The sequence below is a fragment of the Camelus dromedarius genome, chromosome 1 (assembly GCF_036321535.1).
Source record: "Camelus dromedarius isolate mCamDro1 chromosome 1, mCamDro1.pat, whole genome shotgun sequence".
NCBI lineage: Eukaryota > Metazoa > Chordata > Mammalia > Artiodactyla > Camelidae > Camelus > Camelus dromedarius.
In genome coordinates, this window is record NC_087436.1 from 84,365,992 (window position 1) to 84,391,924 (window position 25,933).

Consider the following 25,933-nt stretch of genomic DNA (forward strand, 5'->3'; position numbering starts at 1 on the left):
TATAAATGTACACACACACACACACATATATATACACAAAGTATATATGTCATTCATTAAAGAACTGTCCAAAAAAAGAAATAATTACTAGAAAGTTAATGTAGGTGTTTACACTTCATTTGACAATTACAACTTATCTGAACTGAGGTTTCCACTGCTTAGTAATGACTGATAATAACAATGACTAGCAATTACAATGACAAAATAGCTGTAAATTTCACTGTTGTGCCTTGGTCAAAATTTTCATTGATGGATAATTTTCACCAAAATTCTGTACTTTAGTTAACCTAAAAAATGATTATTCTTCACCGCAGAAATTTAATGGAATCCTAAATCACAAATTTACTAACAATTCCTGAAATAGGGTATATATTCAAGAGGAATAAATATCTGTCACTCTTAGCAAAAGACTATTCTGAGAGCTCAAAAAGTATAATGCCATAGTAAATCATTCGTATACAAGGGTCTCTTGTTTAGATGCCACCATAGATTGATTATTCTAAACAGAAAGGCAGCACCACATTTCTTACTCTTATAAAGGAGGAAAAAGCCTTTTTAAAAAACTCTTTGAAGAAGTTTCAGTAGATATATTGAGTCAAACACAGCAGCACTTTATTAACAAGGACAGAGAAATATGACCACAAGGAAATACTCTTAAGTCTAAGGTGAATGCTATCCTGGGCAGCATAAAATGAAAACTAAGAAAGGTGGGCATCCCAGTATGTGTCTCATAGCTGTTCAATGGGAAAGAAAACAAGGCAAGACAAGAGCGACAGTGACATCACAGGCTGACTACAATACTTCATTACTTTGAGAAGGGTAATGAATGGTCATACCCCCAACTAGAAAGAAGAGTCATTTGAGACATAATAACTGGGCCAGTTTTGTTAAGTTTTAACACTGCCTACTCCTGAACTCTGGTATTGATTTCCTCTCTATGTAGGAAGTTAACACTTAATGCTCTTGATAGAGGCCATTTAAATCTTTCTGATTGAAGCAGTCCAAATCCATCTGACCTCAGAACACTGGGTCTAAGAGTCAACTTCTTGCAACACTGATATATTTTCTTTGAAATCTTTGATGGTGCTAAGTCGGCATAATGGTACCATAATTTGAAAATGAAATGGGGGCACAAAGAAGTCCTAATTTACATATATGTGCTATATATTATATATATATAATATATATAGCATTCCATATTCCAGTATCATATGACAGAATTTACAGTCGGAATAATCAAGACATTTACTTTAGTTTTCCTGTGGCCACTCATGTAATGAAGTGAAGAACACCAGTGTATTAATAAGGTCCCTTTTTATCGCATGCTATTTCCAAGCAGGTGTTTGGAATGCTCAGAAGACTCCACTTTGTCCCCTAAGGCCTCCTAAAACATAATTTAATTGAAACTTGATAGAATAAGTATCTTCAGACTCTAGTTGAAGCAGAAGTAGTTTCTGTTTATATCCTAGGAAACCTTGGATAACATGCCTTGTTCGTGAAATTGAAAAAAAACACCAGATCAGCACACAAAGAGAAAGGATACAATAGTTATCAAAGTGACTAAATGCCCAATTATTTTGAGTCATCATCTGTGCAAAGCAAGTGGTACCAAGTAGGCCAAATCTGACTAGGTAAGAGTTCCAGGAAGATGTTTTCCTGTTTGATGCACAAAAAAATAATTTTATGAAAATGTGGGGATGGGAGAGGGAGCAGCTCTGTGCTTCTTGCTGTGTTACCTTTATTATGTCCCTAGTATTACTGAGACTAGTTTAAAAATAGCCTACAACAAGAATGTTCTAATCACCAGCCACCTTTTCCACCTTTCTTCTTTTTCTGTTGCTGCTTCTTCTTTGTCGCTGGAGCCCCTGCAGGTTTCTGGTGTCTTGGGGGTATGATATTACTTGTAGATGTAGATGCTGTTGCTGCACTGCCAGGTCTTGGGGAGGTGGGTGGGCTGCTCACAGTTTTACTGGCATCCCTGAAATCATCAGATCAGCACAGTGTTGGTCATTCATATATTCAACAAAAAGCTATAAAAATTTCTGTACATGGATTTCACTTTCCACACCTCACAATCTCCTACACATAGTCTATTTCTTTTAAGGTGGGTTCCCCAACTCCCTATCCATTTTTCTTTTGAATAAAATTTTTACTGCTTTATAATTTTTAAAAAAGTAATAGACTGCACGTGCCAATTTTTGGAAAGCTTAGAAAATAAAGAAAATTTTAATGACCTACAATCTTACCATTAGAAATAAGTTATTCAGAAAATTTTAAATTCTGCTTTCTAGTCACATTATTTATTTATATCTGTTTACCTAGATATTTAGTTAGTTGAATGACTCCACGTATTTAGTTTCCTTCTGAAAGTACTGTAGTCCTAATATTTACAATACAATCTTCTAATTCTAGTATTTACAATATAACCAAACCAGAAACAATACATTTTCTTTCCTTTACATAATAAGCATGCTACAAAACATTTATTAAAGATAATCTGACTATACTTCTCATACTGAAAATGTGTTTTAAAAATTCTTACTAATGACCCTGAGTCAATCTCAGAAAGCAGTCTACGCACTGAGGGACTTCAACTGGGGAGCAATGTCTTACAGTTCAGATGAAGCTCCTGCAGTCGCTCCCTGGGTCCCTTTTCCAATCTGATCCTTCTTTTTACCCTTCTTTCTTCCCCGGTAGTAAGAACGTTCACGCATTGGTAGCCATCTTTCTGGATCTGGGGTCACTTTTGGGTCATAATTCTTAGGCAGTTTTCCTGTGTAACAATTAATTGATAAAGAAATGAGAGGTCTGCCCATAATGCTTCTAAGACAGTCTGTTTAAACACTGTGCCCAAGCCTGGGAATAAAAAAACATTAAAAGTGAAATAAGTTTCTCTGAGAAAGTTTTATTTGTATAATTTTACCCACTTTTGCCCTGGATTAAGACAGCCTAAACCTATGAATGCATGGCATTCCCATGGTTAGTGATTCATGGCTGGACACTGACCTATGTTGGCCCAATCAGATTAATGGGAAAGGCTTGCCAAGTGCAGAAAGGCTCTCTATGTCCTGATGGATGGAAATGACAAGTAGGTGGCCCTGTTTCCAACAAACATCTGATTACCATAATGGGTCCAGTTTTGAGTAAAGCAGAACAAAGAGATACAACTACCGGATAAACCGACCTTGATGCTAACCTTCCTCTACACTGCCAGTTTCATAAACAATAAATTTTCTTAAGCTAGTCTCATGGAGTTCTATGATACTTGTAGCCAAAAGCTCCCTAATGTATAAAGGCTTATGGTGTGCCAGGCACTGTTCTAAGAGCTTTACATGTAATAACTTATTTAATCCTATGAGGTATACACCATCATATTCCACTTCACAGCTGAAAAACTCAGGCAGGTATGTTACAGACCTGTTCACAGTCCCAGCAAAAGAGCAATGTTACTAGAGCAACAATTTGAATTCAGGCACTCAGACTTCAGAACTGCACTCTTTAAAGTTACAAAATTAAATAAATGTTAGCTATAATCGAGACAAAGTTCAGTATTCATAGATACAAGAGGACAGTATATTTATGTCTAAAGATTTCTACGTAGGACTAAATTCAAGTTTTTATCTTATAGAAAAGAATCTAAAGACTTAAAAAAAAGTCTTACCCTTCTTTTTTTTCTTCTTTTTTTTCAAATCTCCCTGTCTACAAAGAGAATAAAAATCATTACCATCACTGTGATAAAATATTTATACAGCATGAAGCATGTTCAAAAGAGTGAGCTGGGCACTTCATCATAAAGGGGTTTAAGATTTGGTGCCACCTCACCAAAGCTGGTAACTAGTTGGGATATCAATTCAGATTCAATTTAAGCAAGCTTCATACACTACAGTTTTTAGAAGGTGGTTTAGAAAAGAGGGGTGACAACTGTTTTCAGAAAATAGATACCATTTACACTGGCACATATTAAGTCTATGCAAAAAGGTAAGAAATCTGTACAAGCACGAAAATCCACAGTTCTATGGTAAGTTACCTTATATTTGGCAAAACTAGAAAATAATTGTAATTCTTTGTCAGAAGAACATGTATAGGTGGAATACATGCAAAGAATATTTCTTGGAGGATATGCAAGACAAGTAATACTGGATTTATGGCCTTGGGAGGGAAGAGGGCAGACAGGGTGAGAAGAAAGAATTTATACTCTGTACTTTATTATCTTTCAAGTTTTGAAATTTGTGAGTTTATTGAATTTTTTTAAAGTAAAATCTTTATTAAATACACTGAAAAAAAAGGTACTGGAAGAGCATAAAAAAATCAAGAAAACACTTGAAAATAACTGTTAAGTACTCTGAGAGCTACAGTAGGAAAGATGAAGATGTAACAAGTATCTCAGGACATACTCATATGTGATATACCTCTATGGGAACTACGAAGCAGCAAACTAAAAGATGAGACAATAATTTCTGCCCGAACTCCATTCTACCAAGTCTTTCAACAGTGACAGTTCTTTCGGGGTACCCTGAAGAGTAAGAAATGCAACATACAGTGTCTTACTTCGGAGCTTCATCTCTCTTTTCAATAGTCTTCTGAATCGTCTCCTAGTAAATCATACTCCACAGCAGTACTTAAAATTTCCCGAAGATTCTCTGCCATTTCTTACTTCTTTGCTTTGCTCACACTTTGCCTACCTCATCCTCATCTTCTCTAGAGTCAACACAATCCTCTCCTCCCTGAAGCCTTTCCTAACCTTCCACTGTCCCCAGGAAGGACTTTTCCCTCTGGTACACTCCTCTATGCCTGCACAGTCGTAGCACATGCAACCTTTATTTCAATTAATGCTTAAATATATTTCCTTCCTGCTAGATTGAGAGTTTTTTTGAGGGCAAGGACAATGAATTTTCTTTTGTCAACAATATAGTATGTCTTCAAAAGAAACTAAATCTTTGTATTCAGAAGTCAGCGTAAAAGGCACTAATAATGCCTAATGAAAATACAGTGCTAAAACTGAGAAGCTTTAAAGTCAATCTACGTCTTAATAATCTGTCTAAGGGAAAGGGAAAGAAGATTAAAGGATTAAAAAAGAACTGTATGTTCTTACTAATTATCCAGCCCTGTACTGGAAGAGGGGAAAAAATACTGAAAATATTTAAATAGGCATTATTTGAAAATTCTCTTAAGATCTGGCTTGAATTTATTATTTTGGGGTTCTTGATAAAGCTTGAAATTGAGATCATGATGAAATGGAATCCAGACCAATACAGTATCTCTGAGACGCCAATCCCTTATTTACCTTTTTAAAATCTACTAGGATAATACATTTTTACCAAACACAGAGTTCATAATGAAATCAATCATATACTATCACTGATACATTTTTCAAGTTAGGAAAAATTAGATTTCACAAGTCATTAAAAAGGGAAAAATAGTGAAAAATTATTAAAGTCACAAAGCTGGGGAAGTGTTCTCTCTCTTTCAGTCTCTATTCATCCTGAGTCAAAAACAGAATCCTGAAATATTTTATTTAGTAGGCCTCTGTTGTTTTTGAGACAGCAATGTAGGGAGAACAAGGAAAGAATCAGAATTTGACTTCTTCTAAGTTACCAAAGCTGGCTAACTTTTCCTCCCGATCAGCAAAATAAACCTCATCTGAACTCTGGTTTAGAATGTTAAATGACGTACTAAAGGTACGTCAATAACGCACAGGTGAAGTAGGGCATATCTAGCCTGTGGAATACTATGCAAAAAAAGAGTACGTCTACATTGAGAATATGGAAAAATCTCTCAGACTTAGTAAATGAAAGAAAGTTCAAAAACAGTTAAATACAGTACAATCCCGTTTCTGTAAAAAATAAAAAATAATCTAATCTAAAAATATTTCTAAATCAGCTGTGTGTAAACACAAAGAAAAAGATCTGGAAGTATCTACACTAAATTAGTACTGGAGGTTAATTCTGAGTAGGGAGGAAGGGGGGAAACAAGGACAAAAAGCTGAGCACAGAAAGAGAAGGGAAAAGTAGCAAAGGGGACTTAAACTTTATTCACATGGAATTTTTATGAGAATGCATTTTTTAAATTTCTTATATAACTTAAAATCAGCACTGGTGGATGTTACAATGAAAAACATTACCCTTGCTCCTTTGGTTGACTATCTCCAGCAACTTTTCCACCCTTCTTCCGAATGTACGTAGCACCAGGAGAATTTTCAAGAGCCTCAACATCTACTTTGAGAGACATACTATCTGACGAGGGCAAATGTTTACTAAGACTGGGATAATACAGGAGTTTAGGAACACATTATATATACATATATACGTCTACCAATATACTCATGACAAAAGAAAAACAGTCTTTTTTGGGTGCCTTTCATCAAAAGCAAAAAAAGGTTCTTAAATCTTCTATAGAATAATAAATCAGCAGGTCATAAGGTCAATTATAGATCATGTATCATGAAAGAAGAATTTGAGAAAAGAGTCATAATCTAATCATCCATTCCTTAGTTCAGTGATGTACTTCAAGGTGGTGGCTTAATGAAAACTCCACTGCAAAACAACTATCAAGCTTACAAAACACAGACTTGCTCAATGCAGAAGCTTTTGACTTGTGGCTGCTTAGCATCCACCATCTCACCTTAGTTTTGGGAACACCAAGGAAATTTGGAGTAGCACACATGGTCCAAACTCAGCCAATCAGGGCACCAAATCCCCTCCTACCATCAGTAATTGTTTGAGATGTGACCTAAGACTGTTCAATCAGAATGACATTTCAGAATCATGTACAACTACCTAAATAAAATATGCGTTTTCTTCTTTTTTCTTTGCTGCTCTGCTTGAACCTGGAGAGATACAAGCTGCATTCCTGTTGATTTCATTTTTGCTTGTGGATGAAACTGTACCCCAAGTTGGATCTATCACTATATTTTCAGCCACATTGATCAATAAATTCTCATTTTTGCTTTTACTACTTAAAGGAAGGGTTTTGTTTGCTGAAATTTAGAAATGGCCATGGTCAAAACAGGTAAGGGACGAGATCTAGTGTGCACTTGGGAGTTATCTGGAACAATCAAAAGGATACGCTTTTGCCTTCTCAGGATCTACGAGTGAGTACGCAGAAATAAGCTGTGCCAAGGTGTGAATATCTTTTGGATTCTGTCTAAAAGAAGAAATAAGAAAGTTACTGAACAGTTTATAAAACTGGAGAAAGTAACATAAACAAGGAAAATAACTCCCTCATATCAAAGAAGAGCAATAAAACTTGGATTTCTACACCTCCACCTTCCAGAGCTTACTTCCATAGCTGTTCTAGGTCACTAATTGCCTCCTTCTTCCGCCCATATTTGAGTTTGAAGTTCGCAGCTTCCCTTACCAAGGACAAATGAGCAGGAGATTTGGGCTATACGTTTAATAAAAAGAGAGGAAAAAAAGTTACAAGCTAAATATCTAGCAAGTCAATGTCACTAGGTCTTTAAAATGGACCAATCCATTAAATTTCTCATCTTAAGTTTTACTGAATGCATTAAACAACAAAAAACAAATTCACACACACAGAGAGAGCTGGATAGACAAATTATTACAAATGTTGATCAATTTATGAGTTTGGAATGCAACCTATCTCTACTTAGACTATCTGGTCTAAAACTAGAAATATTCCCCCATAATCAAGTTTTAAAGTTATGTCACCGTATTTCTCAAACATTAATTTAACATACTTCCCAGAACACTGGTATTTCCTCACAGCTAATAGTGCTAACAGTATAAATGCTACCTGTGTATATGTATATCTAAAAGCTGAATATTGCCTATGCAGAGACCTACACTGGAAAAAATAAAGATGTTCCTATTAGATGGAGATATAATACACAATTATTCTATGTACTGCTGTTCTACCAATTACTACCATCCATGACATCACTTATATGCAATCATGTACAATTATTCTTATTTCTTGAGATTACACATACAAACACCTGTACACACACACAACAGAGGAAGGAGCTTCAGAAAACATAACTGAGCATATTTTTTTCATTTTGCAGCTATTTCTTACTTCTAATAACTTTATTGGGATCTGGTATACTTAAAAACTGAAAGACGGTCTAATAGCATGCCATCTTTTAAAGAGTTGCAATGTTTCAATCTCATTAATTTTGAGTTCACTACTACAGCTTTTTATTTTTATGTAAAAACATGCCCTCAACATTTTTACCTGACGGTTTTGATACCACTGGATAGCTTGTGTGAAGACTTCAATGGCACTGTCAATATCTTCCTCATGGCTATACATCGTCACTAATGCAGACACCTATCCAGCCAAAGGTATAAATTAGTAAATAGCATTCCTCCTTCCCTCTCAGGATAAGCTTTTTGAAAATGAAAAACATTGAATAGCAAAAAAAGGTCATTAGGCTCTCGACTAGTGCTTAATTCATAAAAATTGCTAGAGCACAATGACTAGAAATACCATAAACAACAATGGTGTTTATCTATAAAAAATACCTTTCCCCTTAAGCAGTGCCAGTTCACAGTCTGTTAACCAGTCCACAACAAGTACAGAAGTTTATAATAAATGCTTAGAAAATCAGTTTATATAATAAGACATTGCTGAGACATCCAAGATGTGATCAGTGAGGTGAACTAGCATGGCTGAACTCCCATGCTGAGCTCCATGTGGCCTCAGCTACAGAAAGCCAGTGAAAGCTTGCCTAGTGTGTCAGAGCGACAGTAACAAGGCCTATGTGGCTGGAGTGGAGCAAGAAGGGGAGGAGCAACAGGAAATAAGGACAAAAAGGGAAACAGAAACAAAAAGCTGGATCATTGAGAAAAATCAATAAAATTAATAAACCAGACTAAGTAGGAAAAGAAGAGAACAAATAATAACAGGAACAAAATGTTCTACAAGTACTAAAAGAATAAATAGGGAATATCTGAGTGACTTTTACATCAATAAATCCAACAACCAAGATGAAACATTTTCAGCCATATGGTATATTTGATTCTAACATAATGTAATTATAGCCCGAAAGCACTACCATAACACTATTACACATTTACCAAGTGTCAACTGTAGACAAGCTAGAGGGTAAAACAGTCCCTGTACATAAATGCACATACCACCACTACAGAATCAGTCTTTACTTGGAAACAGATGTGTTCACAGCTTTATTAGTGATCTAAGCCTGTGATGCTTGAATAATCAGAGAACTAAAAATTAAATTCATTGGCCACTTTTACTAAATTGTTTTAGCTCAAAAAAATCATACTAAAGACATGATAAAATAATTTAGGCTGAGAAATTCACTATATATGTCTTAGTTTATTTAAGGGTGGCTTTCAGTGGTAATATAAGGCCCAAGTAGTGCCTGTAGCGCCTGACACATTTGACTAAATAATCAATGCAAAGCAGAGCACAAAATGAAATTAAACTTACACCAGAAAATTGTTACTATCCTACCTACTGCTACGACGTTATGAGTATATAAAAAATGCAGAAGAAATTAAAGTGAAAACAAAAAAATGTCACACATATCAATGGACTATTAACTCCATGACATTTCAGTCTTACAATATTTTAGTTATAAACTCACCATGCCTGGTTTATGCTTTAACTCCTCTATGCTTCTCAATATTAGACATGCTTTGGAAATATTACCTTATGAGATTAAAAACAAAATCAACATCACACTGAAGAAAAAGACAAGAAATTTAAGAGTCAAATTTTGTAACATCTCTAAATACTCAAGCTTTGGGACCTTGGGAATAATGTATTCTATTTACTCATTTTACAAATAAAGGAAATTGAGTCCTAAAGAAACACTATACCTTGCTTATGCCCACAAAGTTAATGGCAGAGCTGCTACCAGAAAAGAAGTCTCCCGATTCACAGTCTATTGAGTTCTATTTCTCCTTCTTCAGACTGTAACTTAAAGGTAGGAGTCCTTCCCTAAAGGCCTTGAAATACGTTACTGTAGATATGAGTGCAATGGAAAATTTCCTACAGTGTTAAAATTCTGATTTTCCACTCATTGCAGACCTCAATAACTTAACCCTTCCAAAGTCTTTAAAGACAAAACAAAACAAACAAAAACCATTACAGACTCACTCTCCATAATTTTAATATGATAAATAATCCTCGCAAAAATAAACTGAAAACTGGATGAGAAAAGATAAAGTGGAAAACAAGAAAAAGAAGAAAGCAAGGTGGGAAAAGAAAAGAGAAACAAAGGAGGGAGGTAAGAAATGTGAAAACAGGGTAGGCTGGTCTCAATCTGGTTTCCATTACTAACCTACTAAGGAGCCTTTTTACACATTTTTCCCCCTAATTGCCAACTCCCCTCTACCGTATCCATGAAATTTTCACTTCAGTCATCATAATATCTAAGATTTTTTCCACCCCCTGCTCCCACCAAACCAATCACCCCTATTGAGAATGCATGGCCGATAACAGCTGTGTGACAGAACTTTCTGTGACAATGGAAACATCTGTTTCTATGCTGTCCAACCAGTCACAAGTGGCTATAAAACTTCTGAAATGTTGCCAGCACAACTGAGGCACTGAATTTTAAATTTCAGTTAATTTTAATTTAACTTAAAATAGCTACATATGGATAGTGGCTACCAAATACGTACAGCACAGCTCTAGATACTCAGGGCTGGTGCAAAAATGCTAGCAGTTTTCTGTAAGATTCAAAAATGTCAGTTCTCATTAAATTTCCTTGCCTCTTCTCTACCAAAGATATGGATTGTAAAGTATAAATGAAGAATAAACAGCAAAGAAATATTGACTACTAGGATGCAAAGTAACCCTTATTTCATGCAAATACTACCAGGTGACATGACACACCCAGGAAACTTAAGCATGGAACAGAGGCATTCTTTTCCTTCTAAAAGCTTTCAAGGAACAGATTTAGAAACAGTCTACACAGGAATAACCCAAGAAAAAGGCTTACTAACTCACTACAAAATGTGCTGGAGCTCACGCAATCTAGCTTCATGTTTGAAACAGCAATAATTATACTTTACTATTATGCAAAGGTTTTACAAATCATAGTTCACAATTACTTCAGAATCATTCCAACCATATGTTTCCATTAAAATATTTTAATCATGATGAAATAATCATGAATACCTTGGGAAATTTTCAGCTGTGCCATGGTCAGCTTAATTTCAGCAGCATTTTCTGGATGCTGATCTGAAAATTCCTAAAATTTTTTTAGTTGGGGGAAAAAAAATCACATTTAATTTATACAACTAAATGCACGCATTCTAATTACTTATCTCGGCCTCAGCTTCATTAAATTTTAAATCCAGTTTTAAAATATTAAACTTCTGGTTTCAGGTCAAAATTTTAACTTTGGAAAAATTTTATTCAACATCCACTTTGCTTTAAAATTATGCTCTGAAAGTAAGTGCAATGATGTCAAGTTTCTAGGAAGTCATCAGTAGAGAAATAATAATTGAGATTACTACATAGATTTTTTTTTTTTTTAAAGAAAGATACTCAAATAAATGATGACTCCTTACTAAGGGTCCCCCGCTAGGCAACTTTGCCCTCAAGATGGTCCTAATTTTACACTGTCCAACTTATTCTACCAATGTATTCTACCAATGTATTCACTTCCAATGTATTCTACCCTCAGGAAATTCAAACATGTGATTTAACAGCTGGTCTGGATAAAAACCAAGTCAGTATCTCTGTAACTGTCTGAGGTTTTGAACTGGGACTTAGAGAATACATTAGTGAAAAGGGGGTAAAGTTTGTTCTAGTATTTTAAATCTAAAGCAAACCCTTAACTTCATGTTAAATCAATCTCCAAATGAAAAGCATTCTTCGGGGTTTATGGCAAATATTTACTAATGCAAATTTATATAAACAAAAGCTGCAGCCCAAGAATTGACTACAGCGCTACTCTGGGATTCGTCTAGTGGTATACACATTACCTATTAGTTGTCCCATGAAATTTACAAACTTCTATGTACATTGTTGTAACATAATGAAAACGAAGCAAGGTTGCAACTACCTGACATCTCATTTAAAATTCAAGTAATTGTTTTACCTGGAGCAGCTCTATTGCTTTCATATGCTGCTTTTCACGGCAGAGCTGGGCAGCTTGGATTAACACAGGAAGGAGATGTTCAGGACTTTGGGACTGTAAACTGGCAGATATTTTGCGGCATTGTTCTGCCTAAAAAACAATATCCACCCCCCACCACAAAAATAAGCTGGTTAATGAAGTCAAACATTATGTGAATGACCAAAAATAAAAGAAGGATGGGGGAGGTGAAAGGAAATCAGTTGGAACAAAACAGCAAGTGAAGAACTGCCTAGGATAACAGAAGTGGTTTATAGCATCTATTCTCAATTTTACCCTATAAGAAAAAGATTTCCATTTAAGTTTTGAGTTTTGAATGTAAGTTATGAGTTCTAAAAGCATTTAGGAAAGGACAAATCCTAAACATTCATTTGGATGCTTAAATTCCAGAATTTTGTTAAAAAAGAAACCAACACATCAAGTGTCAGCCTTTGTTTCAAAACAACAAAATGTACAAGTATTTCTCGCTAAAGCATTTAAGAAAAACTTGACTCAATTCTAAATAACAGTACTGCCTGTCAGTCCCTCACTGAAAACCTCTGCCCTAGAACAGTAGGAAATCATATTTTAATTAGAATTTATCCATAGCAGAGTTATAATCTACCTCCTTAACATTTATAACTTGATGAGATTATGCACAAACTAAAATGAAAGATGGATCTTAAATCCATAATCAGGATCTGCATTTTTGATGATTTTTACTTTAGTCTGGAGAGATTAGAAATAAGAGTATGAGAAAAATTATCTCATTTACAGCTGTGAATAGTGTTTTCTACTTAAAAGCCACCAACTGCACACCTTTACAAAAAATTGGGAAAATTACTTATTTAACAAATACATGACACTTTGAAGTATACATGGGTTTAAGACAAAATATAAATGAAAATATAAATAGACTGGACTGATAAACTCATTATGCCTCACGTGCCATATTCCAAAAGACTTAGCCAGGGAAGCCAGAGGTCTGTTACCTACCTGGTTTGTGTACATAGCGAGTAACGCTTTGTTAAATTCTATAGCTTGCAGCTGTTTCTTGGAAAGCTTAAACTCTACTCCTTCCGCATTGGTTAATTTCACCTTCTTCTTTGAGTCAAAGACATTTTGGTCCTGACAAAGTAAAGTTAATCCACCATTAATGGCACTCTCAGACTTCAACTCTTTTTAACATTCCAAGGCCTTATTCCTCTTCCATTTAGTTATTTTATGTAAACACAGCAAAAGAGCTTGGAAGCTAATATACCTACCTGGCCTGTACTCCTAAGATACATATAAATTTGGCTTGGGTTCTTCATTTTCTTTTATCTTTCTACTATTTAACTTTATTTTTAGCTTTCTGAAGAAAAGTACATAGGGATTAAACAAATCTTATTGTGGAAATCAGAACTATAAAGATATCTAAATTTGCAATTTCTACAAACCATCTTTAGAATTTAGATGACAAATGAGGAAAGTAATTTATTCCTCTCTGACATACTGTCTATATATAAGCAAATGGAATGGAATAAGAGTAGAAGACAATTAAGTCACGCTACATCCTGTAAAGGACAAACTGGGCATCTGAGTGTTTATTATGTGCACAATATTCTAGCTTTGCTAAATGATAAATATATTTGCAAATAAGTGTTACCTCTGTGCTTTTTAAACCAGGTCTTCCACTAGTTTAAAGACCAAAAGGAGGTAAAGAAGAAATCTAAAATAAATTCTTTTTCTGAGTTGAAGCTCCAAACCAATGTGAAATTATTTTAATGTATAGCAAGGAACTGGCTTTCATATAAATCAACCCTCAAGATATCATATTTATAGTTGGAACTCCTATGTCACTATTTTAATACTTCAATTCACCACACACGCTACTACCAGACTTCTTTTAAACTTTGCTACCATGGCACTTACCAAAAATTTTTATCTTTTAAGGCTTCCCACACCTTGATTATCACTCAATCTAACCTATTTTTTTAAACTAGCCAACATGGATGTATCCTCTTACCTTCTGTTCTCTCACTTTCCCCCCACAAGACATAAATATTTTGTCATATGTTTATTTGCTTATGCTGTTGCTTAACCTTTCAAACCATGCCCCTTCTTCAAGGGTCAGCTCAAATTTGCCAACCCAGTCATCTTTTCTTTCATCAAATACTGCAGTTATAAAGTATATGACAAGAATTTACTTTTAAAACTTTTTTAGTGGGGAGGTAACCAGGTTTGTTTGTTTTTAAGGGAGGTACTAGGGATTGATCCTAGGACCTTGTACATGCTAAGCCTGAGCTGTACCCTTTCCCTCTACAAGAATTTAAACATACACAAATTTTTTCCAGCAGCAGAATGAGATTTTTTTAACTACATAATTATTAAGACCATGTCTCATATTTATTCTGCATTACCTAATGCATCCAGCACTGTATTGAATAAAAAGTCAGAAATAAATATTTGTTGACTGAAGAAAGTTCAATGTATAAATACATTTAGATTGAGCTATTTAGTACTTCACACACTCTCTTTCCCACAAATTATATCCCAGATAAAAAGAATTTGTCCTCACTGACATTTCAAATTATCCATAAACAAGGCAGGTATATGTTGCTGCTAAGAGTCAAATGCCAGCGTCAATTTTTAGAAACCTACACTATGTCAATGGCCTGCAACATCCTATAACTATTACCTCTCTTAATGCCATTATCCCACATAAGAGAATCCTCTGAATTTCTGCCACAGGAGAGAGATATCACAAAGGCCTACAGGGAGAGCACTTTGGAGTCAGAGACAGGAACCTGAATCCAAGTTCTACCTCTTACTGGCTATGACCTTATACAAATTACTTAACTCCTATAATCAGCCTCAGACTATACTTCTATAAATTGGAGACAAGTACTTACTGCTAACTAAAAAGATAATTGTGAGGATAAAATAAAATGGCACTTGGAAAATCACATGGCCTATCAAAAGAAACCCAATGTTAATTTTTCTAATTGCCTATTGACTTGAATTTCAAATCTGAACTGGAAATGTTTTCCAATTAAAACAATGTTCCAAACAGTAGTTAATTTGACTAGTACAGTACTTTTTTTTTTTTTAACTTTTTTTTTAATTGAAGTATAGTTGATTTACAATGTGTGTTAAGTTTCTGGTATACAGCAGAGTGATTCAGTAATACATAAATATGTTCTTCAAATTCTCTTTAGAGATTATCACAAGATATTGAATGCAGTTCTTTGTGTAATACAGTAGGACCTTGTTATTTAAGTTCAGTACTCTTTAGGATTGTTGATATACATGCTTGTAATATTTCATACATGGGTTGCAGGGGCAGGGTAGGGGGCATAGGGGGCAGAGAAAGAGAGAACCAGCCCATGTCTCCCCACCTACCAAATAAAAACCACTGGAAAGAAAAAACTATATATAGAAAACCTGCATTCAGACTTACTGTATGAAAAAAGTCAAAGTCCAAACAATTTACTACTCTAACAAATAGACATTCTCCATATAATAAAAATAATGGGAAATGATATTATAATTATATATTACAATGATACAACTGTATAGAATAATAATTTTTAAAAATAATGGGAAAAGGGTAACTTTAAAGTCCAGTCCTATAACAAAAAACAAGTTTGATTACTTGAATACACCTTGTAGAATCATCATCATTGTGAGAGTTAAATAACAAGCTCTATTGTGATTTTGCTGCGTCTGGACTTAGTCATGGTAAAACTTATCCTAGAAGAAGGCTGGGGTAATATGCTTCCAGCATAAAATACAAGTGTAGGAAAGCCTTGGATATTCCATACCTTGTTAATGGTAATGATGTTATTTGCAATCACAGCTAGCAATGCCACATCTGTTGGCCTGGGAACAAAAAGCAATAGTCAAAAAGGAACAAACCTTTAAAAAGAAACCTCATCCCACATAAAAGATACTCATTTTTAATAACTCACTCACTTTAGTTTTATTATCTGGTTGTAGAGTTGCAAAGCCTCCTCTGTACGACCCTGAAGCTGCAGAATATAGGCCATCTGCCCATGAATGATGGCCAGTTCTGCCTGTGGGTCTTCCTCAGTCCCATCCTAAGGAGAAGAAACATTTTTTTTTTCTATAAATTCTCTAAATTGATTCACATATTTATCTAGTGATTCAAACATTCAAAAGAGATACAACCCTAAAGATATATAATTTTCAGTAATTTTCCCATTGAGTCAGTTTGTTAAAATTTAGGAATTGCCACCAAAAGAGGGAAGTTTAAATGAGAATGGCAAAAAGACAGATTCTGGAAGAACACGGTGACAAGATCAGGAATATCACTCATTGATCACTTTTATTTTCTAAAATCTAAGAATGAGAAAAAGTAAAACCCAGCATGCAAGTTTAACTTTCTACAACAATGCCACTAAATTTTGGAAACAATTTTCTCACAGAAATAATTTTTTAAATGCTTCACTCTTAAATAATTCTAATCCAAAGATTACAAAATTTAACTAGTAATTATCACCATACAAAAAACTTCAAAAGCTGCAACTAATTTTGTAATTAAAACAGAAGCTCTCTTAACTAACACTCCAGATTAATCTATAGTTTACATTCTTCCTGAGACTGACTGATGCCCACATACAGGGAATGCTCAAGGCTAGGAGGTTGCTCTTTTTGGCCATACTGGGCACTCCCACTCTCACCTAGTAAGTGTATGCTGACCAGGAGTCAGATGTGTTTGTTTCCAATCCCACTGTGCCAGTGTGTTTCATAAGGAAATGATAAAATTTAACTACCATAAGAACTGAGTGTGAAGAGAGACTTGTTTCAATGAAAACTATGCTGAATACTCAGAAATATTTGATAAAAGTGAGTTCCTAAAGAAAATTATCTAATTAGGTATAAGAAAGAAAATGCTAATATGTTAGTGAAAAAAGGACTCTCTAATGAAACTAATTCACAACTGTCTTTAAGATACTAATGCACTTAAAAACAAAACAAAACTGGAGATCATGACTGTTGGATTATATGTAGATTATGTAAGAAACATGCATGGAATTCCCATGAATAGACTCTTACTCAAAGACCTGGGCCCTACATCTAAAAACGGGAGAATGAATTTATACTTGCATGCCTTTAAAATGAAAAGTGTAATGCATATAAGATTTTTGTATTGTAATTTCTTACCCTAAGGGGTTCCATCAGATAACTGATCAAGAGAGGTTCTACTGTGATTCCTATTTAATCAATCAACATGTACTCCAAAAAGTCATAAATACTACAATGAAGTCTCCTAAAATTTTTATTATCCAGAAGTGTAAAATTTGGGTTTAACGACAGTAGAATACTTACAGAGTCTTCTGATAAAGAACGGCGGCAAAGATCTGTAGGGAAAAATAGTTTTAAAATTAACATTGCTGGGTAACTCTCATTTGTTTCACATTCCAAAGAGCAAGAACTAAATCCTCAAGCAGAAGATTTAAGATAATCTAATAACAAGCAAATTTAGAATTTATCATTAGCATCAAATACATTACATAAATATCAGTTCCTGATTATTCTAGTTCTTTGGCATTTTCTTTCACTTTGTAATCCCTAAGATAAAAAAATTTTTATGAGAATTTTAAAAATATAAATGCTACAAATGTTGACTGCAAAAAATCAATTACAGAGAAGTATAAAAATAAAGACAATAATCCTACTGGTTTAATCCTCAGTACCTCCATTAAAATAAATCTAATTACTTCCCCTCCAACAAAAAAACAAACAAAATATTCTTGAAAAAATATATATATTGCAGACATCTTTATAATACATATCACCTACTCCACATTATTATTTTTAATGTGATAATTGTTCATGACCACATGGTACTCTATTTTGTGGTGTAACACTTGACCAATCCTCTAATAGGATAGAAACTCATGTTTCTAGATTTTTGTTTTTATGAACATCCCTTCAGTTAACATCCATACAGATACATATGTGAATTTATCTTATTTCCTTATTTACTTACTTCCTTAAAATAAATTTCTAACATCAAAGGGTATGTAAACCTCAAAATCCGCGACCCTGCACCAAACTGCCCACTGCGAAGCCTGTACTGTTTTTACATTCCAACTTGCAGTGTATGAGGCTAGCCTTCTCCCATGCCACTGTCAACACTGGGTATGATCCAGACATTGTAATTCCCAAACATATTTTTCTTCTCATTATGCTCTAACCTCTGCTCTTATTTTAACCATCAAAATTTAAAAATAAAACAGATCTTGTTTCACCTTTTTTTCCTCCCCATCATTCACTGCAGTCCCTACATCACTTTTACAGCTTCCAAGGAAAAGAAGAAAGTCTAAATGTTTCAGGAGTTGAGACCAGACATAAGCCCTCTAAAAAATTATTTTTTCTCTTAATTAAAAGCTTCAAAGCATGTAGATATTGTATATGGAAACATACTAAATGAACTTAGAATGTGCTTGAATAGTGTTATCAATGAATAAATGTAGTGTGTGTGCAGACGTGCACACACAGGCAAATCATATTATTACATACTTGTGTGTTTAGTAACAATAATGATAATATTTACCAAATGCTTATTAACTCACTTGATTTACATTTAACAGTCAAAGTTACCTGTTTAAAAACCTACTCATTAAAGTTCAAACTTAAGGTTTGGTGTGATTGAAAATGGGTAAGTAGACTGGCTTAGGGATTAGACAGCAAGAGAGGAGAGATACAGTCCAGAACCCAAGACAAACGCTAGATGGACTTTGGGAAATTCCCACTGCATCAATAATTTCCATTTAAAAACTCCCCAAAAGTCGGAGATGGAAATGTTAGGTATCTTGATTGTGGTGGTGGTTTCATAGGTATATACAGCTATCAAAATTCATCAAATTGTACATCTGAAATATGTGTAGTTTACTGTACAGAGATTATACAATAAAGTTTTAAAAAACAAAAACAAAACAAAACTTCCCAAAAGTCAAATGTGATGTTTGAAAATATTTCGCAAAGTTACATGCATATTACATTTACATGTAATTTTAACAAACTTCCAACCTTCAGCTTTTTGTAGGATTTTCATTGCCTGGTTCAGCTGGCCTTGTCCTATCAGTGCACATGCAGCATTGTAGCACAGTTCGTGTGTGCCTTCCTGGAGGCCCAAGTTCTCCTGTCACAGAGCAAAAACCAGTCAAACACTAGACAGAAATATTATTTCATGGCTGTGTGGGTACACAGGGATACTCACTGGAACCACTTTTTCCCAGTTGCTTTGAGCTGCAACAACTGCTGAAAGGTTTGTTTTTCTCTCCTCATCATAATCGTCCTGGGAGTTTCGGACAAGATCTCTATACACAGCTAGGCACTCATCATAGCGTTCTAACCGGTATAACTGAAGAGATAAACAGCAAGCAAAAAGTCAGAGAAGACAAATACTGTGTTACATCCCTAACACCATACAAACCCTTTCTGGAACCACTACATAAGAAACCTAATTCAGCATAACATGGACAATCAACTGTTTCTCTGCTATAATTTTTCAATTAGTTCTGTATGCTACTAATACTTTTGAAAAGTTACTTGCAATGAATCCCTATTATATTGCATACTTGTAGGCATGATCCAGCTAGAAAAGCTATTGTACTGTCTCCATCTCGAGGTTAGGTTAAGTGCCTAAGTGCGTTGTGAAAGAATACCATTCCATAGAAACTAACCCTGTTACTTAAATCTGACTTACAACAAGAAAAATTTCCCACAGGATTACTATGTCTTGATAAACAGGAACTAAACCAGATGTTAACAGAAGGACTTAATATTTCCTAGGAGATCATTATATTCAATCTTCATTTCTCTTTCCCAGAAACCAACAATCACCCCTTGATAGGGTAGTATCAAGTATACATAGCATAATTCTTGCTTTTTTCATTCAAATTGTTCTCACAGGGCAGTAAGAACTGCCACTCCAGGTCAATTAGTCTACCATGTATGACAGAGATGGGTGCCCTTCATCAGTCTCAAAATGCTGGAATTTAAGCCAACCCAGCTTACAGGAATTCTTTTTAGATCTACAATCCATAAATTTGCCTTAATCTTTGTTAAACTCACACTACCTTTTAGGAACAATACACTCAATATAACATTGCTGTATTATTGTTGTTGACATTTTAAAAAATTTTAAGAGGGTTTTGCTAGTTTTAATGTAACACTTTTGCCCTCTCATCATAAATAGCCCTATTTTACAGTAGGCTTAATTGCGTGTCTCAAAACTCTTTTAGAATAAGCTATTTCCAGGGATTCCATGAACTATCTGAATTTAGCCAAATTCTTAGTCATCATGATTTTTTTTTATTTTAAACCTAGAAAAAACACCAGCTAAAAACTAGAAGTACTATTTCAAAACTGTGTAAATATATAAGCTTACTAGCCTTCATCTTTCCAACTAAAATGTCCAAATTTTATAGGATAGTTCTCAATTTTTAAATTACCTTGAGAAAGTCATTTGTTCATAGAACACAGTATATGCAATTGTTCAAATGAAGATCAAGAAGAGGGAATATGTTCAAACCCAAAGAACTGGTTTATGGAGCATCAGGATGGGCTGCGGTTCCACATCCCTGCTCCTTACCATAGGTAGTGTCATGCTTACTCAGGATGATTGTCAATAGGGATTTTAAAGCAGTAATTACCACTTGTCCATAAAGCTCCTTTAGTTTGTCTGTCTGCTGGTTGGCACTTTCTATTGTCTTCAAGGCATTCTCAATTCTGTTTAGCCTGTACTCACAATATGCCTTCTCAAAGGAAAGAGAGTTACTGAAAAAGGAAAAATCAGTATCTGATTATTAGCTAACAATACAGAGCACCAACATATGCTAGATACTGCTCTAAGTACATTTGATACATATTTAGTTATTTAATCCCCATTAACAACAGATGACAAAGGTTAGTGACTTTTCTGAAAATCAGATGCCTCATAAGTGACAGAAAATACTACATCCATTTCCCTAGGCTCTCTTGCTTTTATGGATATTCTTACTAGAATTATTGATCTTTTGAAACAAATATATAAGAATGAAATCATGAATCAGTTAAATAACTGTTTTAGACACAAAGGCAATCAGAACATTGTTTTGAATGGGTTGTTATATTAGTTTCTTAAATCTATTAATCAAGTAATAAGCCATATAATGCTTTTAACTTGTTCAAGATGCAAATAATTAGCAAAGAAAAAGTAGCTAGAAATCTTAAAAGAACCTAGTACTTATAACAAAACTGGTAAACACACAACTACAAAAACACTACTTACATATATAGACTTAAAAATTCATCCACATTGGTGTCACATATGAAACTCATTTTGAAGTTTCAACCATAATTCATGAGGAAAAATAATTATCAAAGCAAATGGCAGTATCTTTTATTTACTTGACTAACAAAAAATTATTTTAAAATTTCCCTATGTCACAAAATGGCCAAAATTCAAAATACTGAATTTTAGCATAAACATGTTTACTAGTAAAAAGCAGTGTCCTGTTTATTATCCTTTTATTTTTAATAATGTTCAAAAATTAGTTTTTATCTATAATACATGCATTTTCCCCCACAAAAAGGTATACACTGAAAGGTTTTACTCCATTATTCAAATCTACCCTAGTCTCCTCACCTCCTGTGAGTGACTATCTTTATTCATTGTTTCTCCATATAGTGTTTGTCTTTGCAAAAACAAAAAAAAAACACACGTAGAAATTCTTATATCCTCCTTTTCTTATACAAAAGGAAGTATAGGATACACTGTTCTGTACCTTATAAATATTAAAGAATAAATATGCTGCAAACTTCATTTCAATACACATTTCTTTTGGGGCTTAGGCATAACTGTAAAGAAAAATGAAATTACAGTAACAATTCAGAATATAAGTTCACATTTCATAAAATGGCAATTGAAATAAATAAATGAAAAAGATTAACAACAACAACAAAAACTGCTACATATTCTAAAGACTGCTAAAGAACTCTGATACTAAAAGATCTTGGTCTAAAATCACACTCACCTAAACAATTCTCAAAGGAGGTAGGCACAAAAGTCAGGCTAAGACTGCCGTGCCATCCTAGAGGCCTCTATTCATACATCCCTGCCCTAGATGTCCTGCATTCTCTGCCTTTTTTTTTTTTAATTAAACTTCCGTTGGGGTGTTCTCCTTATGTCCTCTAAGAACTCTTGTTACTCTTGTTTATGCCCCCAAATCCCTCCACAGTTTACCTTCTTCTGAATGGTTCAAAGGGAAGACAGAGTAAAGAAAAGCCTCCTTAAGGCAGAAAAGAACAAAAGTTACTATTGTTTCTTCCAGTTTCAGGAACACTACCAGCAAGCAAAAGGAAAAATGAAGGAAGGAAAGAAAAAGGTCAAAAATTACTGACTAGTAGAGGAAAAAAACGTGGAAATGGTTATAGCTACAGTAAACGTGTCTGATAACTGCACAAAAAAACTAATTAAATCACTTACTTGGCTAACACTTTGGTGTGAGTATTGATGACATTCAAGGCTTCCTTGAAACTTCCATTCTGGATAAGGCATACCACTTTACAGTGTAAGGCAGTTACATCATCCTTGTTTATCTGTAGTACTAGAGAGCAAATTTAGGAAAGCAGTTTTAAAATCCATTCCCTTCCCATATTTTTACTAAAATGTTTCACTTCCTGACGCAGGAAACTACATTTCCAATTTCATGGCAGCAGAAATGATCAGTCAGAACATTTTTTGAAATGGCTATTCTTTACTTTTAACTTAAGAAGTGGCAACAAGGAGAGTTATAATTTAGTAAGTTAGACTTTTCAATGAGATAGATTCCCAAGATGCATGTACCAAAAAAATAAAGTGAATAAATAAGCAAGAATGAAGCTGTTTTCTATAGCTTTTTCCATCTTGAGACGCATGCTACATCCTACATATTTCATTACTTCACAGAGAAAGAAAACAGTTCCCGTAGAACTTGGAAGCAAATGACTTAGGATTGAGTACAGGCTTGTCACTATATGCCTTGAGGTCTTAGACAAGTCACCTGACTGCCAAATCTCAATTTTCTGATTCATAAAATGAGTATTAAAGCATTACCTATTTTGCAAAGTAACTAAGATTAAATGACAATATTTTGGAAAAATCTATAAGCTGTAAATTATACAAACAACTTATCTTGCTGGCAGTATTTCCAAAAACCATTCAAAATTTTCCTTTTCACCTAAGATAACTAAAGAGAGGTATAAGGAAGGGCTCAGGTGGTCAAGTTTCAATGCTGAACAGCTGTTCAGTGTCAAAACGACCAGGATCACTCCCCCTGCTCCTGGGCAACTATAGGAATTCACTTCTCAGTCTAAGAATCAAAATTACTTCTGCCAATTAAGAATATAATATATATGAATAAACTGACAGCCCTTGCTAATTAAAGAATTCCTGCAAAATACTTACTACACCGCTGAGTAGTACTGGTGGCAGGCCCACTCAAATGCCAACGTTAATTCAAAACAAGTTTAAGAATCAAATAATTCTAATTAGTAGCTATTTTCCTCAATGTCTGAAATCACCAAATGTGCACTGTGGGCACAATCACTTCTTTTCACATTAAACCAGCAATAGGTTGTTGAAAATTCATACTTGTATGTTACAGATACACCTTGTATGCTATTACTGCTTTGAACAGCCAAACCCTGCCTGGTAATTACATTTCCAAATCTAACAATTACAGACAAAATCTTCAGTAAAGAATTTAGCACGACAGGGAGCATTAAAAGACACGGCCACATTACAGTTACGTAGTAAAGGATAAAAGAATATACTGAGTTGAACATCACACTGAAGATAGTTTACTCGAAATGATCAGTTACTGGGCAAAAAACAGGATAAATTTTTGCTCTTTTCAACGTTATTTCAAACGTCGGTGCTTTCACACATTTTTCTCGTCTGAAGACACCAGGCAGAGTCTACCTGTGGGAATGACAGGCCTGATACCCAGATCTAGCCCTTCCCTCTACCCTTAAGTTCCACCTCGTCAGCATCAGCTTTCAAACTACGTGTCCCAAGCAGGTTCCTCTCTGCGCTGAGGCCCAAGAGAAAAAGCTCCCTCAGCAATACTGTCTCGATTGCTCCGTTAAAAGGGCGAAGAAAAGGAGATACCGCGGAGTATTTGCGAAATAAGGCGTAAAAACAGCGGAGTTAAATAAGAAAACAGTTTGAAGCGCAGGATGCTGCGGGCTCTTTAAATCCCTCCCTCGCTTCCCGCGGTGGGTAAAGAGGAAAGTCCACGTGGCTCTAAGCCACCCAGGACCCAGGGCTGGCCAGAAGCAGCAGAGGGGCTGCGACCTGTGCCGCTGGGCGTTCGGGCCCTAGCGCCGGACGGCTGGGGTCTCCCGTCCAGCGCCTGTTCGGAGGCGGTCGCGCGCGCCGGAAGGAGGCCGCGTCCTCCCATCCGCCCGGGCCCGCCCCCGCCCCGGCGCCCGCCTGGACACCTACTCTTGTTGATGGTTTTGAGAGCGCGCGTGAAGTCGCCGTTCTGGCCATAACGGTTCACCTCACTCCAGAGCGCAGGCACCGAAACACCCCCACTGCCGCTGCTCGCCATCTTGGAGGAGACGAGGGGAGGGGCGGGACGACCTGTGTCCCGGAAGAGGATCTCGGAGGTGGCCAAGCGGAGGAGGAAGCCGGTGGTTGCTAAGCGTTTCGAGTCGGAAGCGTCTTTGTCCCTGAGTCAGTGTCAGACACCTCAGTCTTAGCTCTCGTAGGTACAAGTTTGCATAGATAGAGTCGACATACCTTATTTGAAACGGGTTTGGAGGAACGAGGCTTCGGACCCCAGGAAGTGGTCGAGAAAGGATTCAGCACAGATTCGGCTCAAAGCAGCGTGCGTTTCCAGGGCGACCGCTGCGGCTAACCAGTGTGCTGGTCCCTCGAGGCGGAGCTGGGCGACAGTCTGTGGAAGAAAAAAGGTCTACGGCGTGCTAAATACCAACTGGAAACAGTAGGGAGTCGTTTGAAGGAGAAGGGGAGAGCAACGGCTTCTTGCTGTTTGGGGAAACTTATTAGAGTAATTGGTATTTGAAGGGGATTTTGATAGGTGATTAGGAAAACCTGGGGTTGGTTCTGGGTAAAGTTCTGGCAGAGACGCGAATATGAGAAAAGGCACAGAAGAAGAAAAGAATCTTCAAGTGCAAAGCATGTTTGGTGAGAACTCCTCGGCTGCCCTTTGGGCTCCAGTTCAGGGCATTCTTTGGGGTGAGAATTCCCAGGTTCAGTTCCTGGCTTTGCGACTCAGTGGAGATCTGACTGAACGTGTTATCAGAGTCCCAGTTTTCTCGACTGTAAAATAGGGATAATATATAATCGTTCTAGGGATAGAAGATAATCCATGCATCCTGGCATAGTAAGCACTCAGGTAACACATAGACATGGGGGTTTAGAGTTTTTGTAAGATCTTAAACACCAAAATATGTTTGAATGTCAGAACTCTTGATGAGAATGACAGGACATTTTATTGAACGCCTACTCTGCAGACTCATTTCTTTTCACAATCCTACCAACTCCTGCCACTTCCCCCTTCCTGTTTCTCAGCAACCTAGCTAACTCCCTTTAATCCTTTAAATATTTCTGTATCCTGGTTCCAGGTTAAAAGTTACTTCTTCGACTTTGCCTACTACGCAAGGTTCCCCATTACACTCTCTACTTCTGAGTACTACTCTTAATTAGGGCCTATCTCTCTCCACATGGACTGTAATTTCCATGAGGCCAAGGACTGTATTTGCCTTGTATCACCCCAGTATCTCTAGGATCTAGCACACTGCCTGGCAAATGGTTGGTACTCAACTTTTTAACTGAATGAGTTTTTGCTTATTTCTCCCCTAATCTGT

The 25,933-nt window shown here is 35.7% G+C and overlaps 1 protein-coding gene across 1 annotated transcript; it reads right to left on the reverse strand.

Annotated features, from left to right (window-relative positions):
* Window positions 1-30: 30 nt before the first annotated feature.
* Window positions 31-24,728, reverse strand: SRP72 (signal recognition particle 72). Its single transcript, XM_031446975.2, has 19 exons — window positions 24,543-24,728; window positions 22,542-22,662; window positions 20,728-20,851; window positions 19,290-19,433; window positions 19,100-19,211; window positions 17,393-17,424; window positions 16,016-16,140; window positions 15,865-15,922; window positions 13,055-13,186; window positions 12,044-12,172; window positions 11,116-11,188; window positions 9,575-9,639; window positions 8,197-8,292; window positions 7,280-7,383; window positions 7,066-7,143; window positions 6,122-6,259; window positions 3,662-3,699; window positions 2,614-2,773; window positions 31-1,978 (listed from the first exon to the last, which is right to left on the reverse strand). The coding sequence occupies exons 1-19, from the start codon at window positions 24,649-24,651 to the stop codon at window positions 1,801-1,803; spliced, it is 2,016 nt and encodes a 671-aa protein (XP_031302835.1). The 5' UTR covers window positions 24,652-24,728; the 3' UTR covers window positions 31-1,800.
* Between the last annotated feature and the right edge of the window lie 1,205 nt (window positions 24,729-25,933).